The sequence below is a fragment of the Xiphophorus maculatus genome, chromosome 21, assembly GCF_002775205.1.
Source record: "Xiphophorus maculatus strain JP 163 A chromosome 21, X_maculatus-5.0-male, whole genome shotgun sequence".
Taxonomy (NCBI): Eukaryota; Metazoa; Chordata; class Actinopteri; order Cyprinodontiformes; family Poeciliidae; genus Xiphophorus; species Xiphophorus maculatus.
The window spans coordinates 4,807,393-4,827,626 of record NC_036463.1 but is presented as its reverse complement, the minus strand read 5'-3'; the positions used below and the strand labels follow the sequence as shown (position 1 = coordinate 4,827,626).

The 20,234-nt window shown below is 41.7% G+C and overlaps 1 protein-coding gene across 2 annotated transcripts in view; it reads left to right on the top strand.

Annotated features, from left to right (window-relative positions):
• The window catches only part of LOC102226930 (phosphoribosyltransferase domain-containing protein 1), a 48,559-nt gene extending 29,455 nt beyond the window's left edge, over positions 1–19,104 (top strand). The window contains exons 7-10 of one of the 2 annotated variants that reach the window (XR_002752020.1): positions 13,394–13,476; positions 13,741–13,787; positions 15,162–15,338; positions 17,629–19,104. Coding sequence is in view for 1 of the 2 variants with exons in the window: in XM_014471269.2 (XP_014326755.1) it covers positions 13,394–13,476; positions 13,741–13,787; positions 15,162–15,238; positions 17,629–17,676 (255 nt within the window). In the remaining variant the exon portion in view is untranslated. The remainder of the gene's footprint in view (positions 1–13,393; positions 13,477–13,740; positions 13,788–15,161; positions 15,339–17,628) is intronic. The other variant, XM_014471269.2, reaches the window with a different exon arrangement.
• Positions 19,105–20,234: the final 1,130 nt, after the last annotated feature.

Sequence of the window (20,234 nt, the reverse complement as noted above, 5' to 3'; positions counted from 1 at the left end):
GGCCTAATTTTTCTATAGCGACCCCTAGAGTATTTTAAATGAACAGCCCCAAGCCATGCTTAAACCTAGAATTACGAAACTTGGTACACATGTGTATCTTGTCGGGACGTACAAAAAAGTCTCTTAGAGCCATGCTCTAAACCCAACAGGAAGTCGGCCATTTTGTATTGAAGGTCCATTCTGGACCTCGAGTTTGACGTTTACAGCCTTTGCATTTGATCGAACTCCTCCTAGGGATTTCGATTGATCGGCTTCAAACTCGGTCAGTCTGATCATAAGGCATGTCTGATTTAAAGTTATCAAATTGGTGACTGTATGAGCTTGCTGAAGGGGGGTTACCAGGGGTCAAAGTTCACCTACTCGCCATGAAACACGAAACTCTTATATTTCCTATTAAAAAACACATAGAGGGACCAAACTTTCTGGGATTGATCGTTATGGGGTTACCTAAAATACCCTGTGGTGAAATTATTTTTTTACGTAGGCCACGCCCCCTGAGAACAGGAAGTGTCATGTTTTACTGTGAACGGTCGTTATCTTAGCCCTTTGACCTAATCAACATGAAACTGTGTCCAGAGACAGAAGACATGTTGGTGTGTTGTGGATTCCAACCCCGACCGGCTGCGATGAAGCAGGTGGGCGTGGCGGCGTTGCGAACGCCATCGAATTTCGTTTGGCTCTGAATTCCACAGTTTCGGGGTGAGCTGCTCCAAACTCACTAGGATGGATCCTTATCCATCCCCGAACAGGAATCCATAGCGAAATTTGGTGGGCGTGGCCTAATTTCTCTACATCTCCCCCTGGAATATTTTAAAAAATCAGCCCCAAGCCATGCTTTATCCTAGAATTACGAAACTTGGTACACATGTGTATCTTGTCAGGACGTACAAAAAAGTCTCTTGGAGCCATGCTCTAAACCCAACAGGAAGTCGGCCATTTTAGATTGAAGTTCATTTGACCTCGATTTTGACATTTAGAGCCTTCGTATTTGATCGAATTCCTGCTAGGGATTTCGATTGATCGGCTTCAAACTCGGTCAGTCTGATCATAAGGCATGTCTGATTTAAAGTTATCAATATGGTGAGTTTTGGAGCATGTTGAAGCGGGGTTAGCAGGGCTCAAAGTTCCCCTGTGATCGACTGTGTAATATGTAATTACAAAGGGGATCCTTTATCATTCCGTAGTGCAATGCTGCCCTCTGGTGTCGAATTACTGAAATTACTGAAATAGTTTCATTATTTCAGTAATTCGACACCAGAGGGCAGCATTGCCCTACGGAAAGACAGAGTTCAATTTTGTAATGTAGGAAAAAATTAAAAATTTGTAATTCTACTGTGAACGGTCGATAGCTTCTGCACCAAACTTTGCACGAGTGACCCTGGCGGGACCCTGACGACCCTATGTCATCATATTATGACGTCATCTAAGCCCCGCCCCCTCAGAACCGGAAGTGCCGTTTTTTTCCTTGGAAAGCTCCGTTTATGGCTCTCTTGACCTAATCAAGGTGATTCGGATGATAAACTCTGTCAATGCTCGCTGCTGGCTGAACCGTGTGGGCGTGGCCAAATGGCGAATATCAGTCCCTCGCCATATGCATACGTTTGGCTCTAATTCACGCATGGATCATCCGATTGGCACCAAACTGGATATGTATGATCTTTGTTCACCTCTAAAGAGCCCGACGGGTTTGAGATGTAATTTGACTCCACTGCGCCCCCTAAGGTAATACATCGGCCGTATCTCCTCGACGCATGGACCGATCTGCACCAGATTTTTTGACAGTCGTCGGGGAGCGCCGCCGAACGCATTCACGCGTGTCGCCCGGTGGACGGGCGGAGAAAATGCGCGACAGCTACTGCGGCGGCTAGCGGGCGGCGGTGCTAGAAACTGCGGCGGAGCTTCTGCGGTGGGGAGCGGGCTGCGGCTCTGGAAACCGAGCGAGAGCTTCTGCGGTGGCCGGAACCCCCGCGGTGGCCAATAGGCCGGAGCGGCGCTTGCTGCGAGGGCCGCCCGAGGCTGCTTGCAGCTTTAATTAGGCCCGAGCAGCAAAGCGCTGCGAAGGCCTATTGTATCTGTACTGTTTCTTATTCTTCTTACGATTCTGCCCCCCTCTTCGTGCGCCTTTTTGGGGGCTTTATCATATTCAAAAACTCACCAAACTTGGCGGAAGCGACTAGGCGGTTTAAAAATTTTGAATTTTAAGGTCGCCGCAAAAATCGCAAAAAAAATTGCTCAACGGCGGCAACTAGCAATTTTCAACAGACCCATTGCTATTCACTTACTTCATCGTAGAGACTTGAAATTCGGTACAGTTGTAGAGCTCACTAAGACGCTCAGAATTTACAAGTAATGTCATAGTGCAAGTATCACAGGAAGTCGGCCATTTTGTATTGAAGGTCCATTTTTTACCTCGAGTTTGACGTTTACAGCCTTCGCATTTGATCGAACTCCTCCTAGGGATTTCGATTGATCGGCTTCAAACTCGGTCAGTCTGATCATAAGGCATGTCTGATTTAAAGTTATCAAATTGGTGAGTTTTGGAGCATGTTGAAGGGGGGTCACCAGGGGTCAAAGTTCACCTACACGCCATGAAACAAAAACCTCTTATATTTCATATACAAAAACACATAGAGGGACCAAACTTTCAGTGATTGATCGGCATCGGGTGTCCTAAAATACCCTGCAGTGAAATTTTTTTTTTATGTAGGCCACGCCCCCTGAGAGCAGGAAGTGTAATGTTTTACTGTGAACGGTCGCTATCTTAGCCCTTTGACCTAATCAACATGAAACTGTGTCCAGAGACAGAAGACATGTTGGTGTGTTGTGGATTCCAACCCCGACCGGCTGCGATGAAGCAGGTGGGCGTGGCGGCGTTGCGAACGCCATCGAATTTCGTTTGGCTCTGAATTCCACAGTTTCGGGGTGAGCTGCTCCAAACTCACTAGGATGGATCCTTATCCATCCCCGAACAGGAATCCATAGCGATATTTGGTGGGCGTGGCCTAATTTTTCTATAGCGACCCCTAGAGTATTTTAAATGAACAGCCCCAAGCCATGCTTAAACCTAGAATTACGAAACTTGGTACACATGTGTATCTTGTCAGGACGTACAAAAAAGTCTCTTAGAGCCATGCTCTAAACCCAACAGGAAGTCGGCCATTTTAGATTGAAATTCATTTGACCTCGATTTTGACGTTTACAGCCTTCGTATTTGATCAAACTCCTCCTAGGGATTTCGATTGATCGGCTTCAAACTCGGTCAGTCTGATCATAAGGCATGTCTGATTTAAAGTTATCAAATTGGTGACTGTATGAGCTTGCTGAAGGGGGGTTACCAGGGGTCAAAGTTCACCTACTCGCCATGAAACACGAAACTCTTATATATCCTGCACAGAAACTCACAGAGATACCAAACTTTAAATTATTGATCATCATTAGGTGTCCAAAAATACCCTGTGGTCAAATGATGACATCACTTAGGCCACGCCCCCTGAGAACAGGAAGTGTCATGTTTTACTGTGAACGGTCGCTATCTTAGCCCTTTGACATAATCAATATTAAACTGTGTCCAGAGACAGAAGACATGTTGGTGTGTTGTGGATCCAAGCCCTGACCGGCTGCGATGAAGCAGCTGGCTGTGGCGGCGTGGCGAAGTGACCTGTAAGGCTGATGCCATACGTTTCCTTCTAGATTCCACATATTTCGACCGAGCTGCACCAAACTTGGCCTGACTCATCCTGGTGTGATGCCTGACAATGCTATGTCATCATATTATGACGTCATCTAAGCCCCGCCCCCTCAGAATGAATTAGAGAGATCTTCTGTGTAATTACATAATAAACAGTCCATGTTCGTTGTTTGTAGGGCAATGCTGCCCTCTGCTGCCCACTGAAATAGTTTCATTATTTCAGTAATTCGACACCAGAGGGCAGCATTGCCCTACGGAATGAAAGTTCAATGTTGTAATGGAGGAAAAAATTAAATAATTTGTAATTCTAACACAAAAACTCACAGAGACACCAAACGTTCAGTGATTGATCATAATCGAGTGTCCAATAATATCCAATGGTCAAATGATGACATCACTTAGGCCCCGCCCCCTCGGAACAGGAAGTGCTATTTTTTTATTTGGAAAGCTCTGTTTATGGCTCTTTTGACCTAATCAAGATGATTCGGATGATAAACTCTGTCAATGCTCGCTGCTGGCTGAACCGTGTGGGCGTGGCCAAATGGCGAATATCAGTCCCTCGCCATATACATACGTTTGGCTCTAAATCACACATGGATCATCCGATTGACGCCAAACTGGATATGTATGACCTTTGTTCACCTCTAAAGAGCCCAACGAGTTTGAAATGTAATTTGGCTCCACTGCGCCCCCTAAGTTAATACATCGGCTGTGTCTCCTCGACGCATCGACCGATCTGCGCCAGATTTTTCGACAGTCGTCGGGCAGCGCCGCCGAACGCATTCACGCGTATCGCCCGGTGGACGGGCGGGGAAAATGCGCGACAACTTCTGCGGCGGCTGGCGGGCGGCGGTGCTGGAAACTGCGGCGGAGCTTCTGCAGTGGGGAGCGGGCTGCGGCTCTGGAAAACGTGCGAGAGCTTCTGTGGTGGCCGGAACCCCCGCGGTGGCCAAATGGGCCGGAGCGGCGCTTGCTGCGAGGGCCGCCCGAGGCTGCTTGCAGCTTTAATTATTATTATTATTATTCTGCCCCCCCAAAGAGGAGCCTTTTTGGGGGCTTTATCATATTCAAAAACTCACCAAACTTGGCGGAAGCGACTAGGCGGTTTAAAAATTTTGAATTTTAAGGTCGCCGCAAAAATCGCAAAAAAAATTGCTCAACGGCAGCAACTAGCAATTTTCAACAGACCCATTGCTATTCACTTACTTCATCGTAGAGACTTGAAATTCGGTACAGTTGTAGAGCTCACTAAGACGCTCAGAATTTACAAGTAATGTCATAGTGCAACTATCACAGGAAGTCGGCCATTTTGTATTGAACGTCCATTTTTTTCCTCGATTTTGACGTTTACAGCCTTCGTATTTGATCGAACTCCTCCTAGGGATTTCGATTGATCGGCTTCAAACTCGGTCAGTCTGATCATAAGGCATGTCTGATTTAAAGTTATCAAATTGGTGAGTTTTGGAGCATGTTGAAGGGGGGTTAGCAGGGGTCAAAGTTCACCTACACGCCATGAAACAGAAAACTCTTATATTTCCTATACAAAAACACATAGAGGGACCAAACTTTCAGTGATTGGTCGTCATCGGGTGTCCTAAGATACCCTGTGGTGAAATTTTTTTTTTACGTAGGCCACGCCCCCTGAGAGCAGGAAGTGTAATGTTTTACTGTGAACGGTCGCTATCTTAGCCCTTTGACCTAATCAACATGAAACTGTGTCCAGAGACAGAAGACATGTTGGTGTGTTGTGGATTCCAACCCCGACCGGCTGCGATGAAGCAGGTGGGCGTGGCGGCGTTGCGAACGCCATCGAATTTCGTTTGGCTCTAAATTCCACAGTTTCGGGGTGAGCTGCTCCAAACTCACTAGGATGGATCCTTATCCATCCCCGAACAGGAATCCATAGCGATATTTGGTGGGCGTGGCCTAATTTTTCTATAGCGACCCCTAGAGTATTTTAAATGAACAGCCCCAAGCCATGCTTAAACCTAGAATTACGAAACTTGGTACACATGTGTATCATGTCAGGACGTACAAAAAAGTCTCTTGGAGCCATGCTCTAAACCCAACAGGAAGTCGGCCATTTTGTATTGAAGGTCCATTTTGGACCTCGAGTTTGACGTTTACAGCCTTTGCATTTGATCGAACTCCTCCTAGGGATTTCGATTGATCGACTTCAAACTCGGTCAGTCTGATCATAAGGCATGTCTGATTTAAAGTTATCAAATTGGTGACTGTATGAGCTTGCTGAAGGGGGGTTACCAGGGGTCAAAGTTCAGCTACTCGCCATGAAACACGAAACTCTTATATTTCCTATATAAAAACACATAGAGGGACCAAACGTTCAGTGATTGATCGTCATCGGGTGTCCTAAAATACCCTGTGGTGAAATTATTTTTTTAAGTAGGCCACGCCCCCTGAGAACAGGAAGTGTCATGTTTTACTGTGAACGGTCGCTATCTTAGCCCTTTGACCTAATCAACATGAAACTGTGTCCAGAGACAGAAGACATGTTGGTGTGTTGTGGATTCAAGCCCTGACCGGCTGCGATGAAGCAGCTGGGTGTGGCGGCGTGGCGAAGTGACCTGTAACGCCGATGCCATACGTTTGCTTCTAGATTCCACATGTTTCGACCGAGCTGCACCAAACTTGGCCTCAGTGATGCTGTTGTGATGCCTGACAATGCTATGTCATCATATTATGACGTCATCTAAGCCCCGCCCCCTCAGAATGAATTAGAGAGATCTTCTGTGTAATTACATAATAAACAGTACATGTTCGTCGTTTGTAGGGCAATGCTGCCCTCTGCTGGCCACTGAAATAGTTTCATTATTTCAGTAATTCGACACCAGAGGGCAGCATTGCCCTGCAGATGAAATTCTTCGATTTTGTAATACACAGGAAAAAATGAAAAATTGGTATTTCTAACACAAAAAGTCACAGAGACTCCAAACTTTCAGTGATTGATCGTCATCAGGTGGCCTACAATACCATATGGTCAAATGATGACATCACGTAGGCCACGCCCCCTGAGAACAGGAAGTGTCATGTTTTACTGTGAACGGTCGCTCTCTTAGCCCTTTGACCTAGTCAACATGAACCTGTGTCCAGAGACAGAAGACATGTTGGTGTGTTGAGGTTTCCAACCCTGACCGGCTTTGAGATAGCAGCTGGGCGTGGCGGCGTGGCGAAGTGACCTGTAACGCCGATGCCATACTTTTGCTTCTAGATTCCACATGTTTCGACCGAGCTGCACCAAACTTGGCTTGAGTGATGCTGGTGTGATGTCTGAAAATTCTATGTCATCAGATTATGACGTCATCTAAGCCCCGCCCCCTCAGAACAGGAAGTGCTATTTTTTTCCTTGGAAACTTTCATCTATGGCTCTCTTGACCTAATCAAGGTGATTCTGTGTTGGATGACAGATAGGAAGTTGGTCTCGCTTGCTTTAAAGTGCCAAGAGTTTTCAATGGCGGCAACGCCGTTCGTATACGTTTGCCTCTACATTCCACATATTTTGACCGAGCTGCATCAAACTTGGCCTGAGTGATCCTGGAGGCTTGCCCGTCGATCCTACGTCATCACATTGTGACGTCATCTAAGCCCCGCCCCCTCGGAACCGGAAGTGCCTTTTTTTCCTTGGAAAGCTCTGTTTATGGCTCTCTTGACCTAATCAAGATGATTCAGATGATAAACTCTGTCAATGCCCACTGCTGGCTGAACCGTGTGGGCGTGGCCAAATGGCGAATATCAGTCCCTCGCCATATACATACGTTTGGCTCTAATTCACACATGGATCATCCGATTGGCGCCAAACTGGATATGTATGACCTTTGTTCTGCTCTAAAGAGCCCAACGGGTTTGAGATGTAATTTGGGGAAAATGCGCGACAGCTTCTGCAGCGGCTAGCGGGCGGCAGTGCTGGAAACTGCGGCAGAGCTTCTGCGGTGGGGAGCGGGCTGCGGCTCTGGAAAACGCGCGAGAGCTTCTGCGGTGGCCGGAACCCCCGCGGTGGCCAATAGGCCGGAGCGGCGCTTGCTGCGAGGGCCGCCCGAGGCTGCTTGCAGCTTTAATTAGGCCCGAGCAGCAAAGCGCTGCGAAGGCCTATTGTATCTGTACTGTTTATTATTATTATTATTATTACGATTCTTCCCACCTCTTCGTGTGCCTTTTTGGGGGCTTTATCATATTCAAAAACTCACCAAACTTGGCGGTCGCGACTAGAAAATTTAAAAATTTTGAATTTTAAGGTTGTCGCAAAAATCGCAAAAAAAATTGCTGAACGGCGGCAACTAGCAATTTTCTGTTGACACAATGGTATGAACGTACTTCATCGTAGAGACATGAAATTTGGTACACTTGTAGAGCTCACCAAAAGACTCAGAACTTACATTTAATGTTATAAGCCAACTATCACAGAAAGTCGGCCATTTTGTATTGAACGTCCATTTTTTTCCTCGATTTTGCTGTTTACAGCCTTCGTATTTGATCGAACTCCTCCTAGGGATTTCGATTGATCGGCTTCAAACTCGGTCAGTCTGATCATAAGGCATGTTTGATTTAAAGTTATCAAATTGGTGAGTTTTGGAGCATGTTGAAGGGGGGTTAGCAGGGGTCAAAGTTCACCTACTCGCCATGAAACACGAAACTCTTATATTTCCTATAAAAAAACACATAGAGGGACCAAACTTTCAGTGATTGATCGTCATCGGGTGTCCTAAAATACCCTGTGGTGAAATGATGACATCACTTAGGCCACGCCCCCTGAGAACAGGAAGTGTCATGTTTTACTGTGAACGGTCGCTATCTTAGCCCTTTGACCTAATCAACATGAAACTGTGTCCAGACACAGAAGACATGTTGGTGTGTTGAGGATTCCAACCCTGACCGGCTTTGAGATAGCAGCTGGGCGTGGCGGCGTGGCGAAGTGACCTGTAACGCCGATGCCATACGTTTGCTTCTAGATTCCACATGTTTCGACCGAGCTGCACCAAACTTGGCTTGAGTGATGCTGGTGTGATACCTGAAAATTCTATGTCATCAGATTATGACGTCATCTAAGCCCCGCCCCCTCAGAACAGGAAGTGCTATTTTTTTCCTTGGAAACTTTCATCTATGGCTCTCTTGACCTAATCAAGGTGATTCTGTGTTGGATGACAGATAGGAAGTTGGTCTCGCTTGCTTTAAAGTGCCAAGAGTTTTCAATGGCGGCAACGCCGTTCGTATACGTTTGCCTCTACATTCCACATATTTTGACCGAGCTGCATCAAACTTGGCCTGAGTGATCCTGGAGGCTTGCCCGTCAATCCTACGTCATCACATTATGACGTCATCTAAGCCCCGCCCCCTCGGAACCGGAAGTGCCGTTTTTTTCCTTGGAAAGCTCTGTTTATGGCTCTCTTGACCTAATCAAGTTGATTCTGTGTTGGATGACAGATAGGAAGTTGATCTCACTTGCTTTAAAGTGCCAAGAGTGTTCAATGGCGGCAACGCCGTTCGTATACGTTTGCCTCTACATTCCACATATTTTGACCGAGCTGCATCAAACTTGGCCTGAGTGATCCTGGAGGCTTGCCCGTCAATCCTACGTCATCACATTATGACGTCATCTAAGCCCCGCCCCCTCGGAACCGGAAGTGCCGTTTTTTTCCTTGGAAAGCTCTGTTTATGGCTCTTTTGACCTAATCAAGATGATTCGGATGATAAACTCTGTCAATGCTTGCTGCTGGCTGAACCGTGTAGGCGTGGCCAAATGGCGAATATCAGTCCCTCGCCATATGCATACGTTTGGCTCTTATTCACGCATAGATCATCCGATTGGCGCCAAACTGGATATGTATGACCTTTGTTCACCTCTAAAGAGCCCAACGAGGTTGAAATGTAATTTGGCTCCACTGCGCCCCCTAAGTTAATACATCGGCCGTATCTCCTCGACGCATCGACCGATCTGCACCAGATTTTTCGACAGTCGTCGGGGAGCGCCGCCGAACGCATTCATGCCTGTCGCCCGGTGGACGGGCGTGGAAAATGCGCGACAGCTTCTGCGGCGGCTGGCGGGCGGCGGTGCTGGAAACTGCGGCGGAGCTTCCGCGGTGGGGAGCGGGCTGCGGCTCTGGAAACCGCGCGAGAGCTTCTGCGGTGGCTGGAACCCCCGCGGTGGCCAATAGGCCGGAGCGGCGCTTGCTGCGAGGGCCGCCCGAGGCTGCTTGCAGCTTTAATTATTCTTATTTTTCTGCCCCCCCAAAGAGGCGCCTTTTTGGAGGCTTTAGCATATTCAAAAACTCACCAAACTTGGCGGATGCATACGGGCAGTTTAAAAATTTCGTATTTTAAGGTCGCCGCAAAAATCGCAAACAAATTGGCTCAACGGCGCCACCTAGCAATTTTCAAAAGACCCATTGCTATTCACTTACTTCATCGTAGAGACTTGAAATTCGGTACAGTTGTAGAGCGTACTAAGACGCTCAGAATTTACAAGTAATGTCATAGTGCAACTATCACAGGAAGTCGGCCATTTTGTATTGAAGGTCCATTTTTTACCTCGAGTTTGACGTTTACAGCCTTCGTATTTGATCGAACTCCTCCTAGGGATTTCGATTGATCGGCTTCAAACTCGGTCAGTCTGATCATAAGGCATGTCTGATTTAAAGTTATCAAATTGGTGAGTTTTGGAGCATGTTGAAGGGGGGTTAGCAGGGGTCAAAGTTCACCTACACGCCATGAAACAAAAACCTCTTATATTTCCTATACAAAAACACATAGAGGGACCAAACTTTCAGTGATTGATCGACATCAGGTGTCCTAAAACACCCTGCAGTGAAATTTTTTTTTTATGTAGGCCACGCCCCCTGAGAGCAGGAAGTGTAATGTTTTACTGTGAACGGTCGCTATCTTAGCCCTTTGACCTAATCAACATGAAACTGTGTCCAGAGACAGAAGACATGTTGGTGTGTTGTGGATTCCAACCCCGACCGGCTGCGATGAAGCAGGTGGGCGTGGCGGCGTTGCGAACGCCATCGAATTTCGTTTGGCTCTGAATTCCACAGTTTCGGGGTGAGCTGCTCCAAACTCACTAGGATGGATCCTTATCCATCCCTGAACAGGAATCCATAGCGATATTTGGTGGGCGTGGCCTAATTTTTCTATAGCGACCCCTAGAGTATTTTAAATGAACAGCCCCAAGCCATGCTTAAACCTAGAATTACGAAACTTGGTACACATGTGTATCTTGTCGAGACGTACAAAAAAGTCTCTTAGAGCCATGCTCTAAACCCAACAGGAAGTCGGCCATTTTAGATTGAAGTTCATTTGACCTCGATTTTGACTTTTACAGCCTTCGTATTTGATCGAACTCCTCCTAGGGATTTCGATTGATCGGCTTCAAACTCGGTCAGTCTGATCATAAGGCATGTCCGATTCAAAGTTATCAATATGGTGACATTTGAACAGGTGGAAGGGGAGTTAGCAAGGCTCAAAGTTCCCCTGTGATCGACTGTGTAATACAAAGGGCTTTGTCATGTGTAGGGCAATGCTGCCCTCTGGTGTCGAATTACTGAAATAATGAAACTATTTCAGTAATTTCAGTAATTCGACACCAGAGGGCAGCATTGCCCTACGGAATGACAGTTCAATGTTGAATTAAATAGGAAAAAATTAAATAATTTGTAATTCTAACACAAAAACTGACAGAGACACCAAACCTTCAGTTATTGATCATTATCTTGTGTCCAATAATATCCAATGGTTAAATGATGACATCACGTAGGCCACGCCCCCTGACAACAGGAAGTGTCTTTTTTTTCCTTGGAAAGCTCCGTTTATGGCTCTCTTGACCTAATCAAGGTAATTCGGATGATGAGCTCTGTCAATGCTCGCTTCTGGCTGAACCGTGTGGGCGTGGCCAAATGGCGAATATCAGTCCCTCGCCATATTCATACGTTTGGCTCTAATTCACACATAGATCATCCGATTGGCGCCAAACTGGATATGTATGACCTTTGTTCACCTCTAAAGAGCCCGACGAGGTTGAAATGTAATTTGACTCCACTGCGCCCCCTAAGTTAATACATCGGCCGTATCTCCTCGACGCATCGACCGATCTGCACCAGATTTTTTGACAGTCGTCGGGGAGCGCCGCCGAACGCATTCACGCGTGTCGCCCGGTGGACGGGCGGGGAAAATGCACGACAGCTTCTGCGGCGGCTAGCGGACGGCGGTGCTGGAAACTGCGGCAGAGCTTCTGCGGTGGGGAGCAGGCTGCGGCTCTGGAAAACGTGCGAGAGCTTCTGCGGTGGCCGGAACCCCCGCGGTGGCCAATAGGCCGGAGCGGCGCTTGCTGCGAGGGCCGCTCGAGGCTGCTTGCAGCTTTAATTTGCTTGTCTTGTTTGTCACCAGTTGCAACTTTTTCACATTTCAACCAGAAACTTCAGTGTATTTTAATTGCCATTTTAGATGATTGCACAACATTGAACAGGGGTGTCCAAAGTGTGGCTCGGGGGCCATTTGTGGCCTTTGGACAATTTGTTTAGCTCTCCAACTGTAGTTCAAGAATGACTTTTTGTAACCAAGTGTATAATTATTAGTAACTTGTTTTTTTTACAATGGAAAACATGAAATAAAACACAAAGTATTCATGTTTTCACAACCAAAAATGTCCAAGTAGTTTGGGTCTATCACTTAAAATCCAAATGAAATACACAAAAGTTTGTGGTTTAAACATGTCAGGATGTGAAAAAACTCAAGAAATATAAAAACTTCAACAATATGCACTGCAAAAACGCAAAATCTTACCAAGTATTTTTGGTCTAGATTCTAGTGCAGATATCTTAGTGCAGTTGTAATAAGACAAAATTAACTTACAAGTAAAATGTTTACCAATACATAGGAGCTTGTTTTGAGTAAGTAGTTCCTCAATATTGATGAAAAAGTACCAGTTCCATTAGCAGATTATTTCACTTATAACATGGAAAAAAAGTGATTGCTGTAAGTAAAAAAATCTACTAACAAGTACATTTTCATCAATATTAAGAAATTATTTAGTCAAAACAATCTCCCACTACTTTCTGAAAAGTTACTGACAAGTAAGTAATAAGTGAATGCATCAGATGCAGCTGATAACGTAATTTTATTAAATATTTAAACATAAATATTGTTCAAATATTAAAATTTATTTAAATGTATTTAATTTGGTCTAGGTACATTTATTTAAATATTTTTAAAATATTAAAATTGAAATATTTTCAATTTAAAAATATTAATTTTATTCCAGTAGCTTGAGTAATTTCTTGTATGTTGCGTTTAACTTTTACTTGAGTAAAAATATGCTGAAGTGGTGTTACTCTTACTTGAGTACAATTTTTGGGTACTTTACCCACCTCCGATGACAAACATACAAAACCTTTTATGTACAAAAATACAGGAAAAGTCAGTGAATAAATTAAGAACATGTAATCTATAAGAATATTAAAGAACATCTTCTGATGTGATACTTTCGATAAAAATGGAGGTTTCCTCTGGTTTCTTTTCTCGTGGTGGGCGTTAACAAAACAAACATTCACAGAAATGTGGAAGTTTTCCAGTATCAGGAAACTTTCTGGAGAAAAAAACCCATCTGCCATTCTTTGTATCTTCATATCTCTGGTCTCAATGATCCGGATCCCTCCCTCCCTCGTTGCTCCGGCTTCCTCTGCTCTTCCCTTCCCTCAGGCCATCGTCGACACAGGAAAGACCATGAAGGCTCTTCTGAAGCATGTGGAGACCTTTGAGCCCAAGATGGTCAAGGTCGCGGGGTGAGTCGGCGTCTCAGTCGTCCCAAAGTTTTTCCACTGTGGGGGAAATGCCGAGCGCATGATGAGCAGGAGGACAAGATGTCACTTTGTGTCTGTGGGCAGCTTTTACAGAGATTAGAGAGAAGATTATAATCTTGCTGCACACATGGCTTATTGTAGAGCTTTATTTCCTTTTTAGTTTATGACAGAAAAGCAGAAACTTATCCGGTCAAATCTATAAATCAACAAGAAGTCAATTAATTAACAGTGATTGATGTGTTACAGTCTGCTGGTGAAGAGGCTCTCTAACATGACTGAAAGTCTGACAGACTGTAAGTATTTTTCTACAACTTAATAATCAGTTAATCTATCAATTTTCTTGATGATTAATCTTTTAATCAATTAGTTGTATTTAAAATAGTGGCCATTTTTTCCCCCCACTTGAGGCTTTTTAGTTGAAACATATCTACAGACAAAGGTATTTTAAGTGCAAAATATATGTATTGCAACGAATGATTATTTTAGTAATCAATTCATCTATCAATTTTTCTGATGATTAATCGATTAATCGGATATAAAAACGGCACATTCTACAGAAATTTTTTCTCATTTTTATACAAAATAAGAAATACGTTAAAAGATCCAAATAAACAATTATTCAAATACTTTTTAAAATAAGAAAATAAACATTTTATTGCCTAAAATTGCATTTTTCAATAACATTTAGTAAATCTGAACCAGGTGGAGCTGAAACTAGGAGGCCGCTTGAGGCATTTTGGGTAAAACATGTTATAGGCAAAAGTTATTTTTTTAATCTTAAATGCAAAATGTATATATCGCAACTAACGATTATTTTAGTAATCAATTAATCTAATTTCCTGATGATTAATCGATTAATCGGATACATAAATGTCACATTTTACAGATATTTCTTAACCATTTTTTATACAGAATTAAAATTAAAAAAGAATCCAAATAGTTATTCAGATACTTTTTAAAATGAGAAAATAATAATTTTATTACCTAAAATACAATAACATAGCATTCTTTTAGTAAATGTGAACCAGAAGAAGCTGGAACTATGAGGCCATTTGAGGAGTTTTGGTTAAAACATCTACAGATCTACTTTTATAGATAAAAGTTGTTTTTATCTTAAAATCAACAGTTTAGGCTTAATTACTGCTCTGAATATGTTCAGCAAATTGCCTTTGTTTGAGTCTGTATACTTCAGGCAACATGTTTTTTGTTCAAGTCTGACATTTTTCTTTATAAAGCGATTATTTTCAGTTGCTTTTTTTTTTCTTCCACTTTAAATTTTTTTAATTCTCAGTCTGCTACATACAGTTATTCTTATCCCGCAGGCTAGCAGATTACACAAGCTTAAAATGCTCCATCGCATTTGTCTTTGCTACAGCTGTAAATATGAACAAGTCAATGTCAAATTTACTTATATAGCACTTTTAAAAACAAGTTAAGGCTGCACCACGGTGCTGTACAAAACACACAATGGAATAAGTTGATAGAGAAAAAAGTAAACGTCACAACAGAAAAGTTACAGTATCAGGTCTCAGTTAAATGAAAACAAATAAAAATAAGTTTTAAGAAAAAGAATGTGCATTTTTTTGAAACTATAAGTAAAATATGTAGTTGTATTTTGATGCACTTGATCGCAACACGTTGGCTCAAACATCTGTTTGCTTTGGCAGATGTTGGATTTGAAATCCCCAATCGATTCGTGGTCGGCTACGCCTTGGACTACAACGAGTACTTCCGTGACCTGAACGTAAGTCCTGAGTTTGCTGCTGCTGCTGCTAACCTCGTGACCTTCTGAAAAGCTGTGGAGAAAAAGAGATGAAAGAGGCGGAGGCGGGAGAGCAAACACGGTAAATCAAAGAGGTTCTCTCCTCCTCTGTGAAATCTAAACTCACCCAACAGGTATCCTCCCTGGCTGAGGAGGTTTTACATGCAGCTGCAGCGTTTTATAAGAGCGGTTTGTGAGAGTACATTTGTTTGAAAGACAGAAACATCCAGGGAGAGTCTGCTTTATTATCTTCGCACTATTTGATTTTTGCCGTCCGTTTTAGTGGCATGGACGTCCATTACAGGTAAAACCAGAAGTAGCTTGTAAGAAAAACTAATTCTGCTGACATGGAAGCTAAAAGAAAACATTCATTAATGTTACAGAGGTTTCAAAAATACACTTCACTGCAAAAACACAAAATCTTACCAAGTATTTTGGTACAGTTCCTAGTTCAAATATCTTAGTTTCAACTCACAAGAAACTTTTCAGCAAGATAAAGGAGATTGTTTTAAGTAAATAATTCCTTAATCTTGATATTTTTACAAAGTACTTATTCCACTGACCGATTATTTCACTTTTAACAAAACATTTTCCCCTCTTATAAGTAAAATAAAGTGGAACTAAAATGTTTTAGTTGTTATTAAGAAATTGACGTAAAACAAGCTCCTATTTCTCACTGAAAGTTACTTGTAAGTTGATTTATTTCAAGTGTATTAACATATTTGCACTAGAAACCTGGTAAAAATGTGGTGTTTTTGCAACATTTTCCAGCAAATTACTCAACTAACTCAACTAGGCTTGAAATATACAGTATATGATGTTTATTCTAGTTAATAGATAAAATAACAATCAATATATGGTATTAAGATTAGTTTCACATTTTCTAGTTTATCTATTGTTAGATAAACTAGCTACATGCCAATTATGTGTTTCATCCTGTGTAAACCTTTGCAAATAATTTCATGAAATAATGATTTATTTCCTCATTTTACCCAATTTGTCTTTCAGATAAAAATAACAGTTTTCTGTGCTCTTTTTTCCAAACCTGGACGTTTATTTCAGGTCAGAAATCAGTCAGTAGAAATCTTTGGGATATTTTCTGTTTTCATTTGCAGACATGTGAACTGATATTCAGCTCTAGCCTAACTTGTAACATCTCACAAGTTAGCCGGTGTGAAAGGCTAACTTCACTCACAGAACGTTATGTGCTGCATATTTGCACTGTATGTGGCTCCTATGCATGTTTGAGGGGGCGTTATATCTCATCACGAAAGTTTGAAAAACCGATCTGTGGAATGTGGAGGTTTGGAATCTCATTATCAGACAGAGTTCAGGTTTACCCTCCTATCTATCCTCATCCCACCGAAGAAGAATGGATAAAGCGCTCCCCCACAGGGACTCAGAGTTAGATTAATGGACGTCTATAGATCACATTGCCTGCTTTCAAATGACTCCAGATTTTACACAATTTATTCCTGTAGATGGAGTGTTCTTGCTTTTATGCAAAATGGAAAGTTGCTTTCTATTGACCCTTTGCAATTACGTCACTTTTCATTGGAGGCTCCATGATGGCTGTCGGAAGTGAGGAACGGGAACATTGAACAGAGCGACTAAAATTGTTTTCCTAAGTTGTTTTTTCCAGTTTATTCGTGGCTTCTGCTTGTTCGAGTTGAGCTAATTTGTCTGTGAACGTAACACACCTGGTTGGGGCTTATAGACGGCGGTGTTTACAAAAGTGTGTTTACAGACTGCCTGAATTCACAACACTTGATTTATATCAATATGTCATGAACACCGTTTCCCCTTAAACCGGAGCGGCCTTAAAAACGTACAGAAGACGAGATGCTAACCAATTTTTTCCATACATGCTATGCTACATGACGACTTGGCATTGTTTCCATGGTTACTAATGGTTAGACGCGTACCTTCTCCATAATGCGATATTTGATATCTTTATAATCATGCTTACTAATAAAGTATAAGAACATTAGTTGTCTTACCTTGTAAAAAATGTTTGCTGCTAACCCGAGGTTACACCGAGCGCTGACAGTCATTATTATTGACAGCTGCTTTCCATCACTCAAGTTATACAATAAAATGACATGTTTGTTTTGCATCCTTGTCTGTTTGTGCTGCCGACCGCGTATATGATAACTTATAAAGTGAGATCAACTGAATAGAAGCGGTATTATGTTATAGATGTCTGTTTTTAGACAAGCTTTAAAGGATCGCATTGGTTGTTTTGACGTCCGTCATGGCGGCGTTCTGGAGAGCGTGACGTCACATGCAAAGAGCCAATGAACGAAGCGTAAACGCAGCTAATTTAACATTATTTGGGACACACTAATCTTTTCCCTCTTTTTTCTTTTCAGCACATCTGTGTCATCAGCAAAACGGGAAAGATGAAGTACAAGATTTAGAGAATTAAATCCATTAATTATGCACTATTATAAATATACTAGCCGTTTGCAGCACTGTGGCTGTGTTTAACTGTAATTATTAATTTTTTTTTTTTATTTTTTTACATATTTCCATGTGGTTCAGATAAATTGTATTTGTAATTGACTTCCTTTTTGCTTTTTTTGTCACGAGTCCTGCCACAATAAAAAACAAATTGCTGTCCCTGAAGTTCTTGCGATAAACGCTAATATTGTTTGAAGATCATTTTAATTTTTATATGGTAATGTCATAATAATGAAAGAACTCATTCTGAAAGATCAATACATATTTTACTCTGTCACTGGAAGATATTTTAAATATTCAAATTAATAAACCAAACAGAAGTAACAAATAAAACAAATCATGAAGTCTCTGTAAACAAAATTATCCTTAATAAAATAAGGTCTAGTTAAAACCAAAGCACCGACTGAAGACTTTTTTGTCTAATTTTTTATATAAAAAGAGAAAAAATAAATTATGCAAATTATTGAGCTTGTTTTAAGTTATTATGCGATTGTTTTATTGATTTATTTATTGCGACAGGCCTTTGTCACACAGTAAATGTTTCAGATTCTCAAACAAATATTATTAACCCCTTCAGACCTGATTTTCATCTACATTTATATCCAGTTAACTCTTATTCCCTTTTAACAAAGTCTGAGAGATTATACTCAGATAAAGATAAATGAAATCTCAAATAAGTTATAAAATACTTACAGATACTTTTTTTACTCTGCATGGTAACACTATATAATAAAATAACTCCTGATGTCCATTGAGATGGACAACTTTGAAAAAAATCCTATAATTTAATGACTTCAAATATAGATTTTTGCTACTTATATGAATTATTGTCATTCTTTGTCCTTAAAAATTTCCATTTAATTTTATATTTGGGTCTTATGATGTAATTTTTACATACTTTTTTTACTCTAAAGTAATTCTTAGATTGATACTTTTTACTTTTACCAGACTAATACTATGTTGTAGTAGTGCTACTCTTATTTGAATATAATTTTTGGATACTCTGCCCACCTAGAATACAAAATGATGCTAAAATTGGATTGCTAATTCTTTGTTGAGATGAACAGAGGGGCTGAAAAGATGAAGAAAGAAAAGCTGTTCACTACAAGAGGACATAGGTGACAGATGGAGGGAGCTTATGGACCTTGGCATCCTCGCTGTTGGATGATTCCCACTCTGACTCATGGAAAACACAGTGGGCGTTGTCCTCAAACTGCCGTCTTTACACCACTTTATTCAAACTCTAACTCAACTATTAGCTGCCTTTTCCTGGAGCTTGGAATGAATAACTGACAGATTTAACTGCAAACAAATTAAAGCCATCAATTTTATGTCATTTATGTCAACTTGTTTCTGCAGAGTAATAATTAAAGAGTTTGACACAAGAAGGCTTTTTGCTTGTTTTTTGGGTCATTGGAGAAAAGGGTGTAAATACTCAAATGTAAAAACTTAAACCTTTCATACTACTTTATTTCTAATATTTCCAGTATCATTTAAAGACATAATTTCAGTACAAGAAAAATGTTGCATTAGTTTAAAAATAAAACTTAAATCACTTCACTTGAATTTAAATAATCATTGACTCTTTGGCATCATGTTTTTCTCTAACATGTTATTTTAATCTGTTAAAACCTCTGCTTTTTTGTCATCACATCTTTGCCTTCCTAGCACATCAGGTAAGTGTTGAATGAGAAGATCACGCTGCTAACTTAAGGAGCTGGTTGAGTGTTTATTCTTCAAAATAGAGCTGCATAACGTGCGTCTTGCATGCTACACTCGACTCTGGACGGTTTCTCTTTCTCTTGTTTCCGCCATTTTTTGTTTCTGTATCAACGGCTTCGCTTAAGGATGACTAGCGGCGTCCTCTGCTGCATGGTGGCCAAACCACAACACTAAAAGTAGCTCAAAGTTGTACATAATACTGTAGTTGGTGAGTATACTACAGTTCCTTTATCTTGCATTTTATTTAAAAAAAAGCCTCCAAACCAAAGATAACGGTCCAACTGCTTCTACACTGCCTCTTTAAGATAAATGACCTGAATAATGGGTTGCTACTTGGAAAATTAAAAACCTCCAGGAAAGTTTGAAGTCCCTAGTTTAAACATTGTGACTCCATATATCTTTGCCTGGCATAGAATCAAATAGAATGCATACTGTAGGTTTGACAAGTTTGAGCCGGAAGTGATCCACGCCATCTTGGTAGGCAAGTGCAGTGCAAAGCACATGAACCATGGCTTTCAGATAATAAAAAAAGACAATATAATGACATTTTGACTAATGTGCAAGAGAAAGCACATTAGTCAAAATCTTTGCTGTCTGGATCGACCAGTATGAGACAAAGACAGGAAATATATACAGTGTGGACAAACTGCTTCTGATCTCCTACAATGACATAGTTCACTACCTAGGGAACACGTACGCCATGGAGGAACTTCACAGTGTTTCAACGGCTTTGTGTGAATAACAAGGTTCTGGTATGTCATAACATACACGTAGGCTACATGTTTGACTTAGC